The sequence below is a fragment of the Theobroma cacao genome, chromosome 3 (genome assembly GCF_053813885.1).
Source record: "Theobroma cacao isolate CCN51 chromosome 3, ASM5381388v1, whole genome shotgun sequence".
Taxonomy (NCBI): Eukaryota; Viridiplantae; Streptophyta; class Magnoliopsida; order Malvales; family Malvaceae; genus Theobroma; species Theobroma cacao.
Window position 1 is genome coordinate 38,147,073 of NC_142641.1, and position 19,789 is coordinate 38,166,861.

Consider the following 19,789-nt stretch of genomic DNA (forward strand, 5'->3'; position numbering starts at 1 on the left):
GAATGTATTATGAGGAGTTATAGGTTTTAGGTAAAGTGAAAATGAAATTAGTATCTTCTTATGAGTCCCTTTAAAGAAAGCATATACTTTGAGTTGATTCATAAGTATACTTTTATTAGGTAGGAACCTAGAGAAAAATGTAAACAAAAAAAAAATTACTTTTCTAATATTTTTCATGTAAATCCATAAATATCTGAGGAAAATTTATGAACCTTAAAAATGTCTTATCTAAAGCAAGAAGCTAAGTAGAATATATTATGAGGAGTAATAGGTTTTAAGTAAAGTGAAAATGAAATTAGTATCTTCTTATAAGTCCCTTTAAAGAAAGCATATCCTTTGAGTTGATTCATAAGTATATGTTTATTAGGTAGGAACCTAGAGAAAAATGTAAAAAAAAATAAAAATAATCTTTACAAGGTGATATGGTAATGACAATAACTTAATGCAAACTAACACACCGAATTGTAACGTAAGATTAATTTTCCTGTAAGATCAATTAATATAATTTTAACAAATAATAAAAATCTATTTAACAAGTTAACAGATAGACAACATAATTAATTTTTAAACTAATTCATTTTATGTTAAGAGTATAGGTAATTTTTAAATTTATCTATTTTATTTTAAGTATTAATCAATTTTAATTTTTATTATATTTTTTACTTTAAAATATAAAAATATTATTTTTTAATACTAACATTATATTTAACTTATTTAATTTAATTAAACTTATTATTATAACTTATTACGTTAAATCTCACACATTTATATCAATATTTTAACAATACTTATCCACCTTTATAATTTTTTACGTTAATTCTTATAAGTTTATGTTAAGATTGTTCAATTGTTAATTTTCACTATACAGTAAAACCTATATAAATTAATATCCTTTGAATCATGAATATTTTTATTAATTAATCAATAAATTAATAATTTATTAATTTATCAAGATATTCTTTTTTTTCAAAACATTGAATTTATATATATGTGTTGTGTATTGTGATTATATGAATATTATTTAATTAACGAATTATAAATTATCATTATTCTGTGTATTTGTTTAATCAAAACAAGTTCACAAATATAATTAGTCTTATTAAATACAAGGTATGAATCTATCCATTTTTACAACAAACTAAGTATAAACTAAGATTACATTCGATGTACACTTAGTTAATATGCTTCACGAACATAAGTCAATCAAAAATATTTATAAAAAAAACATATAGTATCACGAACGGTAAAATTAAATACAATAACTTCTCATATCAAAAGTGTAAAGAAATCAACAATACAAATGAAATACGTAAAGCATTAAGTGAATACAACATAAAAAATCCAAATTGCACCTAGAAGTAATAATCATATTACATAATTTTCTCTTGCAATACGAGAACACTACACTATAACTTCTTAACGCATTAAGCAAAGTTAAAGATGAGGTTCAAAAAGACATAAATTTCAAAAAAAAAAAAAACAAATAACATTAAAATTATATTTTAGAAAAGCCTCTTAATTGAGTCACGTATATATATAATTTTGATGTATAAGAAGATTATGAATTTATATATTAACTGGGACCTATGTATTTTTTTAAAAATATATTATCTTATAAATTTAGTGAATTATTAATTTAACACGTTGATCCCAAGTCGGGATCCATCAAAAATATTATTTAATCGAAGTTATTAATTTATCAAAGTCTTACAGTAATTATTTTTATATTTATTATTATTCTTTTATAAATTAAAATTTTTAAATTGTTAAATACTTTTAACTCAAGAATATAAATATAAATATTTAATTTTTTAAAAGATTATATTTATTTTGATTTAATTAATTTGTCATATTAACTCTCACACATTTACGTCTATATTTTAACAATACTCATCCCACTTTTATAATTTTGTATGTTAATCCTTACAGGGTTACATTAAAGTTTTTTAGTTGCTAATTTTCACTATAATTATTTTTATACTTATTATTTCTTTATAAATTAAAATTTGTAAACCATTAAATACTTTTAACTCGATAATATAAATTTAAATATTTAATTTTGACAAAAATTATATTTATTTTGACCTAATTGACTTATTACGTTAAATCTCGCACATTTATGTCAATATTTACGTGTTGATGTCAATATGTTAAATTTAACGTAATAAGTCAATTAAGTGAAAATAAATATAATTTTTGTGAAAATTAAATATTTACATTTATATTACCGAGTTAAAAGTATTTATTAATTTAAAAATTTTAATTTATAAATGAATAATAATAAAGATAAAAATAATTATGTTAAAAATTATTAATTGAAAAACCTTGACTTAATCTTGTAACAATTAATGTAAAAAATTATAAAAGTGGAACAAACATTGTTAAAATATTGACGTAAATTTGTGTAATTTAACGTAATAAGATAGTTAAGTCAAAAATAAATATAATTTTTGTGAAAATTAAGCGTTCAAATTTATATTATCAAGCTAAAAGTATTTTATAGGTTGCACATTTTTATTATAATAATAAGGATAAAATAATTAAAGTGAAAATTAGCAACTAAAAAAATTTGATATAAATCTGTAAGAATTAATATAAAAAATTATAAAGGTAAAACAAGTATTATCAAAATATTAACGTAAATGTATGTAATTTAACATAACAAGTTAATTAAATTAAAATAAATACAATTTTTATGAAAATTAAACATTTAAATTTATATTATTGAGTTAAAAGTATTTTATGATTTATAATTTAATTTATAAATAAATAATAATAAAGATAAAAATAATTATAGTGGAAATTAACAACTGAAAAATATTTAATAAATTATTTTTATTCTTGTTATTATTTATTAAACTAATGTTTAAATGACTAATTTTTATTATAATATTTATTTTAAAATATCTTAATGATTAATATTTTTTACTCAAGAATTTAAATGTAAATGCTTAATTTTCATAAAAATTATGTTATTCTCTTTGTTCTTTTCCTTTAATTAATATTATTAATTTTTGTATGTTAAGGATTATTTGATAGCTGGAGTTTTAAATTGTTTTAATTAGCTACACCTATTTGTAATTGTAGTCCGACTCGACATAAGTACTAATAAATAAATTCAGTAAAGATAATTGGTGAACCTAGCTTTCAATATCATTAAGCAAAAAGTAGTTACACTCAGGTGCATGCCCATTGCCCAGACATCCTCCAAGCATACGCTCATGCGTTCTAGATCTGTCATCTGGACCCGCTATAAATAGCACGGTAATTTGTCGCGTAAACTTCCCCGACAAGCTGAATCCTGAGTCAAAGCGTTTCGAGCCGATCCCTCGGTCAACCAATATTATATACCTACGGAACACGGTGCATTCATCAATACATTATAGTTCATATCAGCAAAATTAGAGTTGCCATTTGTCCTTCTACCATCAGCTTTCAGTCGTCATTCGCTAGACTACAAATATCCATTTGATTGACGGGATACCATTGTGATTGCATTGTTTATCTTCTCAAAATTTTAAAGAGGCAAATGATAATTTCTTTGATTATTATGGATGCTTTGTTAAAGCATTGATCAGTACATGAAATTTTTAATTTTTAATTATTGTACGCATGATGTTGTGTGTCACGAATTACGTTTTTTAGTCTAAATATGCGATAATTTATGTGATATTTAAATGAACGTTTTCAGTCAAGTCAGTAAATATTCGATTATATCTTATCAAACATCAATAATAACAACAAATTATATTAAAGGAATCTGCATAAAAATCAAAAGACATACCAAATGCCTTATATACAACCACTGAACTATAAAAAAAAATAATATTTTATTAATATAAAATTAATTATAAATTGACCAAGATACGCTATCGTCATGCTATAGAGACAATCTTAGATGGTTCACTACAAACATATCTTTATCAGTAAAAATAACCCAATAATCTGTTGACTATTCACATTTTATAAATAATTTATTAGATTTTACAAGTGTTCTATCAATAACTATTATAACGCTTGAAATGATAACATTTTTTTTTTAAAGTTTTTTCTCTTTAAAGATTTAATAAGTATTTTTAAAACTGTCATCATGAGCCATTACATTATTTAAAAAATATATATTTTTTTTATAAATGTAAAAAATTCAATCTCACAGATAATTTTACCTTATCATAATCCGATACAAGATTGACTTATGACATTGTGGATTACAATTCAAGGCTAGCGTAAAGGCTTGACGATAAGTGCAAGAAGGCATTCAACGAAAAGCTGCGTTAGCAAGAAAGGGAGTAGTGAAGGCGCTTTCATTTCCCATGACGGATTGCTTGTATTCTTCAGAAGCACTCATGTTTATGCAGCATCGATCGATTCGATACAAATTCTTTCGCTCTTCTTTCTCCATCAATTGGGGATGCAAGTTCAGCAATCGGAGGAGAATTTGATCAAGCTCCATTAAAGCCAGGAAGAATTAACAAAAGTCAAAATATCATTTAACTGCCATTAATGCACGGCTTGCCGCTATATTTGGTATTAGCTAACTGTTTTCCTCCATCTGTCGGAAACCTTTACACTGAGGGTTGCCCTGGTTTTAACTACAAAGTAATGATAATTTATGCTTACGTGTACAGCTATTTCATCATAAATCCTCTCTTCATTTATTGGTCAAAACTATATTCGTAGGCGTAGCCTAGCTAATAAACTTTGTTTAGCTATTTAACGTAAATTTAAAATAAAATTTTGGTGAAAAAACTAAGACGGTGTTTGCCATTTCCATCATATTTTGTTTGCCTTTTGAATTTTTTTGAAAACAAAAACAGAAAGCATGTTTAGTAATACAATTTTGTTTTCCATTTTTTTAAATAAAAACAAAATTTCTAAAATTGTTGGAAGCAAAAATTTTTTACTTTCAATGTTTTTGGAAACAAGTGAACAGTATCCCTATATAAAAAATAATATTCATGTATATTTTTATAATAAAAATTATAAGTTAATTAAAATAATATTAAGATACTGAATTTTTTTAATATTTATTAATGAATTCATAATTCATTAATATTAATCATGTATAGATAATATATAATACTATAATAACTTTATTAATATCATTTAATATTATAGAATAACAATTAATATCATATAATTCAATATTTTTATTAGGTAATATTATTTTAATATTATAAAATTTGTTTATTGAATACATTGTTATTTTTATTTAGTTCTTAAAATTTAGTGTTTTGTATTGAATTTTTTATGTTTGCAACAATTTTAAGTTTTTCATTTCATCATGTAAAAATATTACTTTTACTTAAAATGTTTTATGCTTTCAAAGTTTAAAACAAAAATTTACGAAAACAGATAACAAAACCAGGAAGAGATGTCAAACGCGCGCCTTAAGGAATTGGGTATACTATATAACCAATGAAAAATGAAAATCTTGTAGCCAATAGATTTGGATCTGAGGTTGGAAAAAGAAGGTCACCGACTCACCGTCACCATTGTTGACATGAACCAGCTAATGTGCACAACCTTGTCTAACAATATCGTTGGATTGTACTAATTTAGTTAGCCTTGTTTGTATTTTGAATTCCGAGGAGCGTGCTCTATCATTTCATTGGCCAAAGGCAGGCCATATACGTGGCTGCCCTCCAACTAAAAAAATAAAATTTTAGTTGAGATCTTAATCTGATTGTGAAGAACATAGTAAATCAAAATCTTGCAAACAGATAGAGCATAGAAACGCATAGATTCGAGATTTTTGCATTTTTGTACCCCCACTATAGTAAAACTGTTTTACGCTGAGAGCCCTGAAGCAGATTCTTCTCACAGAAATACCATTTGTCAGTTCAAATTTTCGGAAAGGACTAGGGACACTTTGTCCTCGCATCAATATAGTCGACAATGACAGATTTGTACTTCAATTGTAAATTCAATCCTACCATACGAAAGGGTATCGATTGTAATTGTGATCCGATACGAAATTGCGTAAACAACATTATCCACCAAATTATTTTAACAGATTCCGCCCATCGGACCCCACCAATTCAAAATTTTGGAGGCTTGTATAAAAAAGGAATATTGGTTTTCCCTGTTTCCTTCCCTCCATTTCACGTCATTCGTCGAACGAAATTGTCGCCGTTCACTTCGATACACAAAATCGAATGATCCAAACAAAAATCTCCCCTCTCTTTTACTTTTCATAGAAATTAGGGCTTCACCCAATCAATCATTTTTTGTTTTCTAGTTTCCTCTCAGTTTTTAGAGAGAGAGAGAGAGAGAGAGAGGGGAGGGGGGAAAACCAATCCAATGGAATTTTGAAACATTTGGGACTTTCTCTCTCAATTTCGGAGCAAGTTCGAGAGAGAAAGTGGTTCACATTGTTGTTGTTGTTTGTCTGGTTGGTTTGTTTGCATAAAACAACAAAACAAATAAACACGCTCCATTAGAAAAGACGGAAAAAGAAAGTAAAAATTTCAAGATTAGATAAACAAGATAGCAGGAAAAATGAAAATGGTTGCAACTTGAAACGTGGACTTGCAAAGGAAATTTAGGTGAAAAATGGATGATCAAATTGGTGAACAAATGGAGGAATTCTTTTCCATCGAAGAACCGAGTGAGGCGGAAGAATTTTTTGATATCAAATACGAGTTTGATGCACCGCAATGCTACGATTTCAGTCGGCCAGAAAGATACTGGGAGGCTAAAGAAGCCGAGCTCTGGTTCGAGTCAGCTGGAAGCTATCCGCCTTCGCGTAAGCCTCTTCCTAATCATTATGCAATCAAAAAGCCTTCTATAGTAGTAGTAAACTTTAATAAGAATTTCGTATGGTTTATTAATTTTCCAGCTTTTGTAATAAAGTTGAAGTGGAGATATGATGTTGATGGGGATGAAGAATTTAGCAATGGTTCAGTAGATTATGATGATAGAGGTACATTCTTCTCTTTATCATTTTCTTTTTAAAATTTCTGATTAGCATCTCAATTTTCTAATCGGTGCATTTCTTTATAACTTTTGTTTAACTTGGCAGCACCAATTGATAGATTTGACTACGGTTATTATTTTCTAACTATATTTTTTGAAAATCTGAGAAAAGTTTGTTCGATGAAGGAAAAGAACCTACAATATGTACTAATATTCTTTTGATCTTATTTCTTCTCTTTTTACTTGTGGACTAGAAGTGTGCAATTGCTTTAATGAAGATAATCTGAGGGCTAAAACCGAGTCTCGGGTCAAGTCATCTCTATCTAGGAATTCGACTTTGATGAAACCGACAGCAAGTTACTTAGCCAAGCAAAACCAATCTCGAGCGGTTCATTTTACCCAGCTTCATAGAAGGTGTTACTCTATTGTAGTTACCATTTGAATGATGAAATTGGTAGTTAAAACTTAATGCTCTGTTTTCATATAAAATTCTGGCCCCAAATTCAGGGGTTCATTCTCTATTGAAATGATGAATCAAAAGGTCTTTATGTGTTAATTCCTCAACTTCACAGGTTTCGAAAGTTTTTAGACAGACTTGATGATAAGAGTACGAAGAGTTCTTCTGTGACTGAAGGCGATGCTACCAAAAGACAAAAGCTGGGAGCTGGTTACCTATGCAAGGTGCAATCAATTATTTTATTTGATAGTATGATTGGACCTCATTTTCCCTGTATTGTGGTTCAAAGAGTTTCTCTGGTTCATTAGCTTTATAGAGCCAGACCAATCATCATTCATATGTGAGAATGTGTGAGTTTCCCTGCTATAATTTTCCATGTGATGTTTAAAAAAGAAATTAAGGATTCCAGGAAGCAGGATCCCTCCAGTAATGTGTTGGGGGCAAGAGTATTTTGTAACTCAAGCGGTGATTTGGCTTATGATTGTGTTATTTCTTTCTCTTTTCTTGCTTCTTAGTTGTATATTGCATGGCATACTCCATGTTCTGCTTTGACTGTTTATTTGAGATTTCATGTTCTTTTCATCATTCTTGCTTTTGTTTTATTTGAAAATGCTCATATAGCTCAAAAAACTTTGGATTGTGGCCCTACTAAACATTTTATAATCCATTCTTATATTTTTGCAAAGCAGGTAGCTAACTTGTCGCATCAAGCTCTTTTCGTGCACAAGAAACCTAAAACCGTAAGTTAGAGAAGGAAGTATTTGTCCATCGCTAGACTAATATTCAAGAGTAAATTTTTTGTTGGTGATTATCGATGGCTTATTCTAACACGTCTTTATTGTATGTGCATGTTTGCTGGTACTGTAAATATGTAATAAAGATCAAGCCAACATTATCAGCATTGTTTGTGAAGTTTTTTAACAACTTTTAGTTTGTTATCCAGGTCCGATCCCTTGATGGCAACTCGGTACGTGCTAAACCTAAAGTTACAATTCCTAGAGAACTGGAGTTACAAACAGCAAGAAGGGCTCAAAGACGTAGGTAGTATTGACTTCCTATCATATTCCTTTGTCATTCATCTTGAGATCAAATTATTGTGTTTTGCCTACTAATCTGAAAGGGCATATGTTATCAATTTCAGGTCTAAAATAAAGACAGAGTCAGATGAAAATGCAAAATCACATGCTCATTTCTTTAAAGCACTCCCCTTAAACAGAAAAGTTGGTACTTCCAGTGCATAAAATTTGTTTTTCTCCAACTTTGTTCGAACATTAATTTTAGAGAAGTTTAAGGTATGTTTGATGTTGAATGTGTAATCTCTGATTTCTCTGGGCTTGATAGATTCTTGAGGCTCCTTCATTGCCCCTTCCCAAGAAAAGCCTCCCTCAGCGACCGGAGTTTCAGGTAATTGCTGTTTACAGTAACTTACTAGTTTGTCTCCACTTATGAATACCTTTCTTGTAATTGTCTAGAGAAATGCCTTGATAACTTTTATGGATAACTCTATGACACAGATTTTACTTTGTTTCATTGCTCTTAGTTATTTCACCTGAGGACATCAGAGAGAGCCAGGCAGCATGCATCTAACAGTGTGGGTTATTAAGATTTTATTTATATAGCTCTCATGTTAAGTGTTCTCTCAAGTTTTAAGCCTGTTCGGCTTCCAGTACCTATCATTACATTTTTTTATTGTTGGGAGCTAATAGTTTCCTCGCTCCAGGCAATGAAACTCCCTAATTATATTTCAACTTCAAGAAATGAAAAAACTGGCCTCAGAAGGTAAGAGGGCTTTGACTTTTAGCATCAGTCTGTTTTTGTTCTTCAAAGCTTTCATTCCTCCAACACTTGATATTCTTTTTCTCTTGTGGTGACTGGTGAATAATCACTTGGTTAATAGCCAAATTCATGGTTATTCTCTTAATACATGTATTCTTAAACGTTTCAGTATATATCCCTTCAGATTATTTCAATTGCTTGCTGAAGTGGTTATTTTTTCCTTGGTTTTTGTGCACAGCTTCAACTCTGTCAATGCATTAAAGGAAGAGAAATTTGAAGCTGTTAATAAATTTAAAGCTTGCCCTCTTAATAAGAAGGTTCTGCAAATATCTTGGTGGTTTTTTGTTAATTTGTTATAGAGATTGATTTTTTAAAATACTTATCACATATGGAACCATTTTGTTGGGTTTTCCAGATAATGTCAAGCATAGGGCAAACTGGTGTCCTGCAGAAGGAAACGACAGCCCCAATGGTAATTTACCACAACTCCTTGGGTGCAGTTATATGTTTGCATTTGTTATTCAGACATTTTTTCTCTATTAACACCAATAGAGCTTGTACTTTCTCTAGGAATTCAAGATTTTAGCAAACAGGAGGCTTCCTGATGAACCACCAATAGAATTATTGAATAAGGTATTACATGTTAATTTTTTGGAGCTTTATTCAGAAGCCACCTATAGCCTTATTTAGGAGGCTTCTAAATGAACCATTTAAAGAATTTCAGAATAATTCACATCTTAACCATCCTTAATGGAATTGCTCAATTTGTTCTTGGTTTGGGTGCATTTAATTCACTACTCTCTTGCTTGATACGGTATTCAGCTCTCCTTGTCATCTGAAGTACATTCTGGCGAAAAATCTCGAGCAAAAATGGTTTTTTCAGAGGTCGGTCCCTTCAAACTTCTGATTGAAACCTAAAACATGTCTGTGCATTGTATTCTTATTAATACAAGATTTCTTCTTGTTGAATTAAGGGATTTAAAGAGAATGAAACAGTTCCTTTCCTTCTGCAATGTCAGGTACATTGCCCACAGTTTACAGGCACCACTAGAACACGGGGCTGAACTAATTTGATATGTCTGTTTCCGATTTTTGCATTGATTATAGTTTTAAAACATCCACCTTGTAGATTATAAATGTGGGCAAAGAAAATTTACAAAGGATTGGAGGGATGGAGTATCAATGTAGGAATGACAGGACTATCGAAATTGGCCGACAACTGAACGTTAACAGGTAACACCAATTTCAAACCTTGTCGGATTTGACATTGATTGATCTTTGCCCACTTTTATAAGTGACTTTCATCTATTGATTCTCTTCTCTTTGTCCTATAAACTCCTGGTTCTGCCCTGTTGAACTTTTGCCAGTATTCATTTGAGATTAATGGCTGTGTTGGTTAAACGTTATGCCGGTGTTTCTAGTTAAGCTAGATGGAATCCAGAAACAAGCCCAACCAGCCTGTTAAAAAATTTTGTTCTGTTTTGGGGAAAAAAAAAACTGGCCTGCCGTTAGCCCAGGTCTGCTCCGAGTTATTGTTAAAAGCAGATCATCTTTCTCTCCATCACTCTCAACTACACCATTTTGAGCCAGCATTTACATGGGTCTGACATTTTTGTTTATAATTGATATGTACACATTCTCATGGATAATAGTATGTAGGATCAATGAAATTTTCCCAGAATACAGCATTTAATCAAAACAAGAGCATCATAATTTCTTGCATATAGTTGGATAATATTCTCAACGGCTCTTGTGACAGGAGCCTGAGATTGGACATAACCTGAAAGTCCTCAGTCGGTTTGGTGGTCACATTTGTCCTTCTTGCCGTACAAATTATTGGGGTACGCCGCCTGCTCATTTTTGGTGAGAAAGTAGGTTACTTCTTTTAATAATGGGGTGGTATTTATTCCCTTAAAAGAAAATGATTTTGAAGAATAGCAATATTTTTTAAATTAGTTAGCTTTTGTCTTGTTTTCCGGGTAAAAAGTTGCTGCCGCATAGCAAATGTAACTGTCAACCATAATGTATTCACTTTAAAAGCTGTAATGTTCCTCACTGTTTGCTTCGTTTGTCTAGATGTCGAATTGGAGTAGACTTGTAAAATATGTACTCCTGGACTGTCGATTCAGAGAATCTCTCATTATTGCGAATTTGCAGGCAAAAGTCAAACGAATACAACACCGAGAGTTTCTTTCTTTCCAGTTTGGATACCCGCCCCACCCACCCAATAGAGAAATGCATGGGCTTCGAGTTTCGAGTCTCTGCTGGAAAATTTGGAAGTGAACGCACAATGAAGTACGGAACACAAGCAAAACCAAATCCACTTACTTCCTCCCCAAATTTGGACCGCCATTGACTCAGACAGCCATGTCTATGACTATATGAGCACATAGGCCGCAGATAGATTTTGTCAAATTATCAAATTCATAGGAGGGGCTGTAGCTCGTGGCAAAATTGCTAGATCGTGAACATGAAAACAGAATCCATACAGCCTCAACCATCAGGATTTAGGAGATGGCTTACAAAAGGTTTGAGAACACTATTCACAGCCAAAGCAATTGAAGTTACAAAGGAAAAGAGTTATCGGTGGCAGAAAGCATTTCACCATATGATGCATTATGAGGTGATGATGAGTGATCCATGAGTCCTGAGCCACATAAAAAGCTTGCACTGTACTTTTACATATTGACTTAACGGAACAAAATAGATAACTTCTACGAATTTCTCAAATCGCTTGTGCAAAAGGGTGCATAAAGGATCAGCGCCTCATAACCGGATGGGTCTCTAATGAAATATCCAAAAAATAAAAAACCCACATTGGTGGGACCTATGATCATATTTCACACCATCTGGGTACCAAAAATAGCCCCTTCAAACCAAAACCTGGGGTTATATCTCATTACCCTCTCTATGTCTTCCTCCTCTCGAATTAAAAACAAAGATGGCTTTAAAGGGTGTTCTTAGATATGACTTCCCGAAACCGAACAAACCACTGAGCATCAGATGAGTTGGTCTCCTGCTCAACTTGCGGCTGTTGCTGCTCCAATTGCAATCGCTTCTGACCTTTGCCAATGACAAATTGAGAATAGTCAATGGACTTGGGAGGTGCTGATGATAATTTAGTAGGAGGAGCTGGAAGTAGGGAGACCAAAACCCTGGCAACCTCGTGCATGGTAGGTCTCTCAGAAGGGTGTCGCTTTGTGCACAGCAAAGCAAGTTGGAAGGTTTTTCTGACATGGGATAAATCCATGCATGTAATTGAGACTTCTGGATCAACAGCTTCCATCACGGTATTATCATCAGCCTTTGACAGTATCTGAACAACAATGAACAGGCAAAATATTGTTAACTTGGAAAAAAAGACTTTGTTGATGTTTTATGTTTAACAGTATCTATCACAACCGACAAGCTAAGACAGTCAAGTATCGAATTTTTTTCAAGGAAAAAACCATAATTCAATGTCAGCTATCATGCGGTTTGAAAAGGACCAGATAACTAAAAAGCTAAGTAAGCGCCAACCACAAAAGATTACTCCTGTCTCATGGAGATTCGAAGAGAAGATTACTATCATCTTAATGAGCCATAACTCCTTCAAAATTAAAAATACATCAGTAAAGTTCCATACACGCACACAATGAAAAATTGCATAGATGCTCATTCAGACCACTTTAATCAAAACAGCCAATAGAGCATTGTAAAGCAGAAATTAATTATTATATTTAAGGCTTTGCACTTGGCTCAGGCCAAACTTATAACAGTCAGTAAAGCTTTCAAGCATCTATTCAGAAATAATTGATTTAACATGATAAGTAATATAACTCACCAGTTGATGCAAGTTTGATTCATTGTCCACAGCCTTTTTCCCTGTCAGAAGCTCCAAAAGAACAATGCCAAAGCTATAAACATCTGATTTTTCATTAAGTCGAGAGGTACGGGCATATTCTGGGTCAATATAGCCGATGGTTCCCAGAACATAAGTAGAGGCATGGGTCTTTGTCGTTGGTATGCATTTAGCAATCCCAAAATCAGATAGATGAGCCTCAAAATTCTCGTCAAGCAGAATATTTGAGGACTTAACATCCCTGTGAATAATTCGAGGGTTGCAATCATGGTGAAGATAGGCAAGCCCCTGAGCTGCTCCAACGGCAACTTTTAACCTTGTTTCCCAATCAAGTTTTACTTTTTTTGATGGCCCTGTCCCATGTAAACTCACATGAATCAGTATTATTTGTTACACAGTATAAGATAGTCAAAACTTACATTATTAAAAACAATAGTAAAAGAAGCAGCAATGAAATATTTAATTTGACACTAAATTTCAAAAACCAAAAATTACACAAGTACTCTATATCAACAATAGGGTAGATAAAAAAGGAAGCTTAACGCACGACTACTAACCATGCAAAAGATCCCAAAGAGAGCCATTCTCCATATAATCATAAAAAAGGAGGTTCCCATATGGAGATAACGAGTAGCCATGCAAGCTGACAATGTTCCTATGTCTGATGCTGCCTATGGTTTCAAGTTCAGTCTCAAACTCCCTCAAGTTGTGTGGACACTGATTGTAGAGTCGCTTAATCGCAATTGGTCGGGAATTTTTCAACATACATTTATAAACTGTGCTAGAAGCACCATACCCAATGATATATTTATCACTCAAGTTCTCGGTGAATCTCATTATATCATCAAAGGTATGAATTGCCATATCCATGTGGAGAACTACTAGCTTCGGTGGACCTGAGAGAACAAAAAAGGACTTGAGATTTGCAGAAATATGAAAGTGTACATTGGTCAATGTTAAGATACACATGCCTTCCACAGTTTTCATAGGTCCCTTCATCATTTGCTTCTGTTGGTTGGACTTGTAAATTGCAACAATAATCATAGCTACCAATGTGATGAAGCCCAAAGTCATACAAACAACTGCAGCCCTGGAGAAAACTGTTGGAGAACAGAGAGCAAGAAAATTACTGAGAAAATATTCCAACTGGACCCAATAACATCACAAGTACCTGACAAAAATCCCAAAAAGATTAGGTTGATACCTCTAGACTTTGGCAGAGAGGGGCCACATATCGATCCAAGCCAATTGCCGCATAGCAATGGATTTCCAATGAAGCTGATGGCCGTATATAAATCAATATGCGAGACAATTTGAGACAGTTGTAAACAAGGCATAGAATATACTAGCATACCTATCCGATGAAAATCTGCTGAAGTTTCTTATGGGAGGTATGATGCCAGATAAGTTGTTATAAGAAACATTCCTGGGTGCATTAGTGTAGACATTCAGAAACAAGTCTCAATCTATGTGCACATGAACTCAAGATGGAAGAGAAATAGAGAAAAATCTTACAAGTTAGCAAGACTGAAACAATTAGTCAGCTGCTCTGGGATTTCACCTTGCAGCTTGTTGTTGTTTAATATTCTTCCATAAAATCAAGTAACGGCATTAGTGGCTTCACAAACAATAACTACCAAACTTTAAATTCTTCATCAAGCATGAGACATTAACTTACAGAGAAACAATATTTTGCAACTGACCCAATTCTGCAGGAATGTTGCCACAGAGGCTATTAAAAGAGAGATCCCTGCAATGGAAAAGAAAAGAGTTAATGAGAGTTAACAACCACAAATTCACCACAGCCTTAAAGCCACAAAATAAGCTTACATGATTTGTATGCTTCTGAGATTCCCACACTCAGCAGGTAGAGGTCCATTGAGTTCATTGCTACTCAAATTCCTAAAAGTGTAATAACAAATAAAGCTACCATACCATTGGAAAAAAATAGCAATAATAAGGTTTGTTAAAAAAAAACAGATCAGTAATTTGCTCACAAGGTAAGAAGATGCTCTAGATCACCGATGGAAGCTGGAATAGCTCCTGAAAATTTATTGCCAGATAGATCCCTGAAAAAACAACAGTAACTCAGAAATCAACTTCGAAAAACAAGACTCTTCCCTTAAAAAAAAAAAAAAACAGTGAAGTTACAAAACACATACAATGTATCTAGGTTGATGATATGCCCCAGTTCAATAGGTATCTGGCCTTTGAAATCATTCATGGATAGATTTCTTGACGTCCAACATGTGATTAACCCACTAATTAGATCACTTGTTGATTACTGACAAATAAATACTTCAAAATTCATCACCACATTAGAAACTTACAGATAAGTTAAGCTCTCTAGAGTCCGGAAACCCAATGGAATAGACCCATTAAGGCGATTACCATGCACATTGCTTAAACACAAATACACCCAGCTCAGTCAGTTTCAAGATTTAAACAAAAAACACAGAAACGTTCAGACATTCAACAGATATTCTTACAACTGATTCAGGGCCGTGCAGGAGCTGATGTTATGTGGAATGGGTCCTTCCAAGTAATTGTTGGCAAGATTCCTGATAAAATAGTGACAAACTGAATAAATAACTGCAAAAAATAAGAATATGCAATGCAAAGTAATAAAAACTTACAATTCAAACAACTGCACCAGCTTCCCAAGTTCAGCAGGGATTGTACCAACTAGCTGGTTGTCATTCAATTGTCTGCAGAATAATTAGATAAGTGACATGTCCCATAAACATATCTCATGAGTGAGTGCTGCACATATATGGCTACAATAACTTTAAATTAAAGGGGACTGCAACTCACAGATAGCTAAGTTTTGACATATTTCCCAGTTCTGGTGGAATTGGACCAGTAAGCTTGTTTCCATGGAGGTACCTACCTCAGCAAACATATATATAAGGTAAAACAACACAAAAGTAAATATAAGCTCATTTAAGCACATCAGCAACAATAACTCACAATTTTCCAGTGTACGATAAATTGCCAAGTATTGATGGAATAGGCCCAACTAGCTCATTCTCACTCAAATCCCTGGAAAATCAAAACAATCAGACAATGTATCTACCACCTAATACCACATACCTCAAACAGAAGCTATTAGGGAACACAGTTTTATTCAGATTTTGGAAGATGGAATACTTACAATACCGCAAGGGCCTGCATTAAACCAATCACCTCAGGGATTTTCCCTGTAAGCTTATTTCCTTGAAGTGACCTATCATCAGTAATCCTATTTAGATTTGGATACACTATACAGATTCCCAACCTGAATAATCTAGAAGCTTTACACATCTACAACAAATTCACAATAACAAAAATAATGACAATGCATAAGCTTTAAAAAGAAACTCACAATGTCGCAACTTGGAGGAAACCAATATTATATGGTATCTCCCCAGTAATCTGATTATAAGAGATGTCCCTAAAATTGCCAATCAACAGAGTTTTAAAAATGAAGACAATTACATTGAAACAAACAACTCAAGTCATCAGAGGCACGCAACTTACAATATCTCAAAGCTTGTGCAGTTACCGATGTTGTCCGGGATTCTACCAGTTAAATCGTTTCCTCTGACATCACTGAAAAACAATATTTTAAGCCATTTACATCAGAAAAACTAACGGAAAAATTAAAAACAAAAAAAAGATACTGCACAATCAAATCACAAGAACTTACAAATACCACAGGCCAGTCAATTGACACATATCAGAAGAAAGAGTTCCAGTCAACTTATTGCCCCGCAATCCACTGTAAAAGGTATCCCATAGGACATGAGGATAAGCAAGACTTCAAATGGACCTCAAATTTCAACTTGAATATTATGCAACAAATCATTCTTGTAGATGGTCACACCAACATCCCAGGACATAGTAATAAAGCAATAATAATCGTTACAGGGTTTCACTGTGACGCAAACATTTCAGTAACTACACAAAGGAAGCCAGTGACATGATGCGGAATCAGATACAACTATGGCAGCAGCACTTACAGATACTGCAAGACTTCATTCCAATAAATTAGCCTGGGAATCTCTCCTGTAAGCTGGTTTCTTGCTAAATCACTGAAAGGACATCACAAAATCCAGAAGAAACTATTAGCAAGTTTGTCAACTGCGCAAAGCTGCTAAGATTATCATCCAGAGTGATAGAAGAACTTAATGGAACTCACAGAATTTTCAAGTAAGGAATCTGGGTTAATGTTGAAGGAATAGGGCCTGTTAACTGATTGTTCTTCAAATTCCTGAATGAAGGGATCGAACTTCGTCTACTAGGAACAACTAAATACGTTAACTGAAATAAAACAGGGAAGAAAACAAACTTACAAAAATTCAAGCTGCTTGAGCTTAGATATGGAGAAAGGTATGTCCCCATAAAGCAGATTGTCAGACAAATCCCTGGGTTATGCAGTACATAAATCATGAAAAAAACCCAAAGAAGGAAATCATGCAAATCAACTTAAGAACCATGGTCCATTGAGGAGTTACAGGTGAACAAGAGAGCCACAATTTCCAATCTCATCTGGGATTTGTCCGGTCAATTTGTTCCCCTCCAAATCTCTGCCACATTAGATTAAATAAAACGCCCATAAGAATATGAGCAAGCTACCGTAACGCCTAGAACTGAAATATACAGAGAGAAGACATACATGGACTGCAGATTCTTCAAGTCACCAATGGCTGGTGAAATTTCCCCACCAAGAATCAAGTTTGACAGGTTCCTTGAATCAAATATCCAAAAACACACCAAAACGAATCACAAAAGGATCCCAGTTCAAACACCTACTATGGGAACTAAAACGAGTAAAACCACAGATAACGTTAACTAGCTAGTTGCCACCAGGAAGAACTTGTATTACAATTAAAGGAGAAACTCACAGGGAAACCACAGAGACGCTGATATTGTCACAGAAGACACCACGCCAAGAACAAAAATCAGCATTGTGGACATCATCCCAGTCAAGCAACACATTTGCCACATTGCTAAATGAATCCTTTATCGACATCAACGCCTTCCCTATAACCACCGTTTATCTTCTATTATTTTCTTTAAGCGAGATGTGGAGCATAACAGTATCAACGACTGAATACATAATAATCGAGGTCATGACTTCCCTAATATCAGGCAAATTAGTGGCTTAAAACTACACTCCCCTTTGCCGAAAGGTATTCCATTTCCACTACAGCTAATGTTAATGACAATGAAAGTTGAGATACACTTAAACCCAGTAAGCGCCTTATCAAACGATTTAATGATTCCAAAATGTAGAGAAATATTAGTTCTTAGCAATCAGACATTGTTGGAAACTTTAAGGGCAAATTCTTAGCGTTCTAACTCCAGATGGAAGAAAAGGTAGCCTGATTTATAAAAATTTAGAGATGATATTCACCAAATGCTACAGTTTGAACCCCTTACTTACAATGCTCTTCAGCTAAAAACACAGCCTACCACAGTAAAAGATTTCCGGAAAAGGAAACCAATAACCCCAAAGGATTCAGTTCTGAAGCACATTTTATCAAAGTTTTGAGCAGCAAAAACAACCACTATAATTTCCAAAAATGGAAAACCGAGCTCCAAATGGACAAAAGAAACAAAATGAAAAGCTCCAAAGCTACATTTACCAACTACATCACCCAGAGAGAAAAGGTACCTTCGTCATTGAGTGAAGAAGCAATAGGACAAAGAACAAGAAACACCATCACCATTACTAAACCCCCATAAAGCTCCTTTCGTCTCTTCCTCCTCTCCAACAACACCTCTTCTTCCATTCTCACCCGGACAACACTAGAACAACCCCAGAAACAAGACCCAGAAGAAAAACGAAAACAACAGAAAGGATAAGTTACTGCTTTGATATCAAAGAAGCAAGCTTAAAAAGCTTGGGTTCATTACGCAGACAGAGAAAGAAGAAAACAGGCGTTTAGCGTGAACTGCAAGGAAAGGTTGAAACAGAGATGTTATGAAGAGAGAGAAAAACAGAGTACACACTCTCTCTTTACTCTACAGACAGACTGTGAAGGACAGAAAAAACAGCAACAAACTATCCAAGGCATTGTAAACGGCGGTGAAGCGACGTGTAGAGACTTCTCTCAGGAAAAAAAACTCACTACTACTGCTCTTAATAAATATCTTAAAAAAAGCATTTTTATTTTTTATTGATAGAGAAATTCAGACAGCGGCCGTCATTCGTACTACCGTTTCCCAAAGTGGTTGCATTTCTTGACAGCTATATAACCTACCCAACTCATCTAGCTCTTTCCCCTTCCTCCGCCTCTGCGCGTGGCTGAATCATGCGGCGTTCAATATGGGTACAACGAGGTTTGTAGCGCACGCGACTGGGGTGAGAGAGTGAAGAGAGCTTGTCGTACGGGCGGGGACTAAGGGTGGGGCGAGCTTAAATGCCTTTGACAGTGATACGGGAACAACACCTTTTGGTTTTGGTCGCGATTTCAAAAGGATCTTGCTAGTTCCAACCCCTACTTTTTGCTATTTCCCCCGGTTATGTTCCTTGTTATTTCCTCTTGTCCAAGCCTGATCCAGAATTAGGCAAACATTATCAGTGCTTGTTGGGGCCTCTAACGATTCTTTTCCCGTTTAGTTCCTACCTTAACTAAATGGAATATCTTCAATGACCATTAAGGTAATTACAATCCTGTTTCATTCATTATTTGCATATCTTTTGACATAGAGTTGCAAACATAAATTCTGGTTCACGTATCAGCCAAAGTTTTATGAGATCATTGATTATCGAAGAACTGGAATTAAGCCAGGTTGGCTACTTGGGTTTG

At 33.4% G+C, this 19,789-nt stretch overlaps 2 protein-coding genes across 10 annotated transcripts; one reads left to right on the top strand and one right to left on the bottom strand.

Annotated features, from left to right (window-relative positions):
• Positions 1-6,196: 6,196 nt before the first annotated feature.
• On the top strand, positions 6,197-11,881 carry LOC18605426 (protein TPX2). Of its 8 annotated transcripts, none has more exons than XR_001927106.2 (18): positions 6,197-6,748; positions 6,842-6,925; positions 7,173-7,332; positions 7,491-7,599; positions 8,065-8,115; positions 8,319-8,416; positions 8,517-8,595; positions 8,717-8,779; positions 8,916-8,966; positions 9,096-9,154; positions 9,390-9,468; positions 9,567-9,623; positions 9,722-9,784; positions 9,974-10,036; positions 10,126-10,170; positions 10,281-10,384; positions 10,911-11,014; positions 11,309-11,438. XR_001927106.2 is itself a non-coding variant. In XM_018117473.2 (17 exons), the coding sequence occupies exons 1-17, from the start codon at positions 6,556-6,558 to the stop codon at positions 11,505-11,507; spliced, it is 1,557 nt and encodes a 518-aa protein (XP_017972962.2). In that variant the 5' UTR covers positions 6,197-6,555; the 3' UTR covers positions 11,508-11,881. The 8 variants fall into 8 exon arrangements, 5 of the variants coding, with proteins under 5 accessions (XP_017972962.2, XP_017972963.2, XP_017972965.2 ...); XR_001927107.2 differs by having other exon boundaries at positions 10,911-11,022; positions 11,309-11,377; XR_001927108.2 differs by having other exon boundaries at positions 10,911-10,992; positions 11,309-11,360.
• Positions 11,741-19,086, bottom strand: ERL1 (ERECTA-like 1). 2 transcript variants are annotated; one of them, XM_007038426.3, is made up of 27 exons: positions 18,652-19,086; positions 17,879-18,017; positions 17,650-17,721; positions 17,489-17,560; positions 17,327-17,398; positions 17,173-17,244; positions 16,994-17,065; positions 16,681-16,752; positions 16,512-16,583; positions 16,357-16,425; positions 16,147-16,218; positions 15,963-16,034; positions 15,807-15,878; positions 15,629-15,700; positions 15,482-15,553; positions 15,323-15,394; positions 15,155-15,226; positions 14,990-15,061; positions 14,823-14,894; positions 14,671-14,742; positions 14,508-14,579; positions 14,347-14,418; positions 14,197-14,270; positions 13,964-14,092; positions 13,550-13,888; positions 12,975-13,345; positions 11,741-12,467 (listed from the first exon to the last, which is right to left on the bottom strand). In XM_007038426.3, the coding sequence occupies exons 1-27, from the start codon at positions 18,767-18,769 to the stop codon at positions 12,099-12,101; spliced, it is 2,976 nt and encodes a 991-aa protein (XP_007038488.3). In that variant the 5' UTR covers positions 18,770-19,086; the 3' UTR covers positions 11,741-12,098. The 2 variants fall into 2 exon arrangements, with proteins under 2 accessions (XP_007038488.3, XP_088660529.1); XM_088804403.1 differs by having other exon boundaries at positions 13,550-14,092.
• Positions 19,087-19,789: the final 703 nt, after the last annotated feature.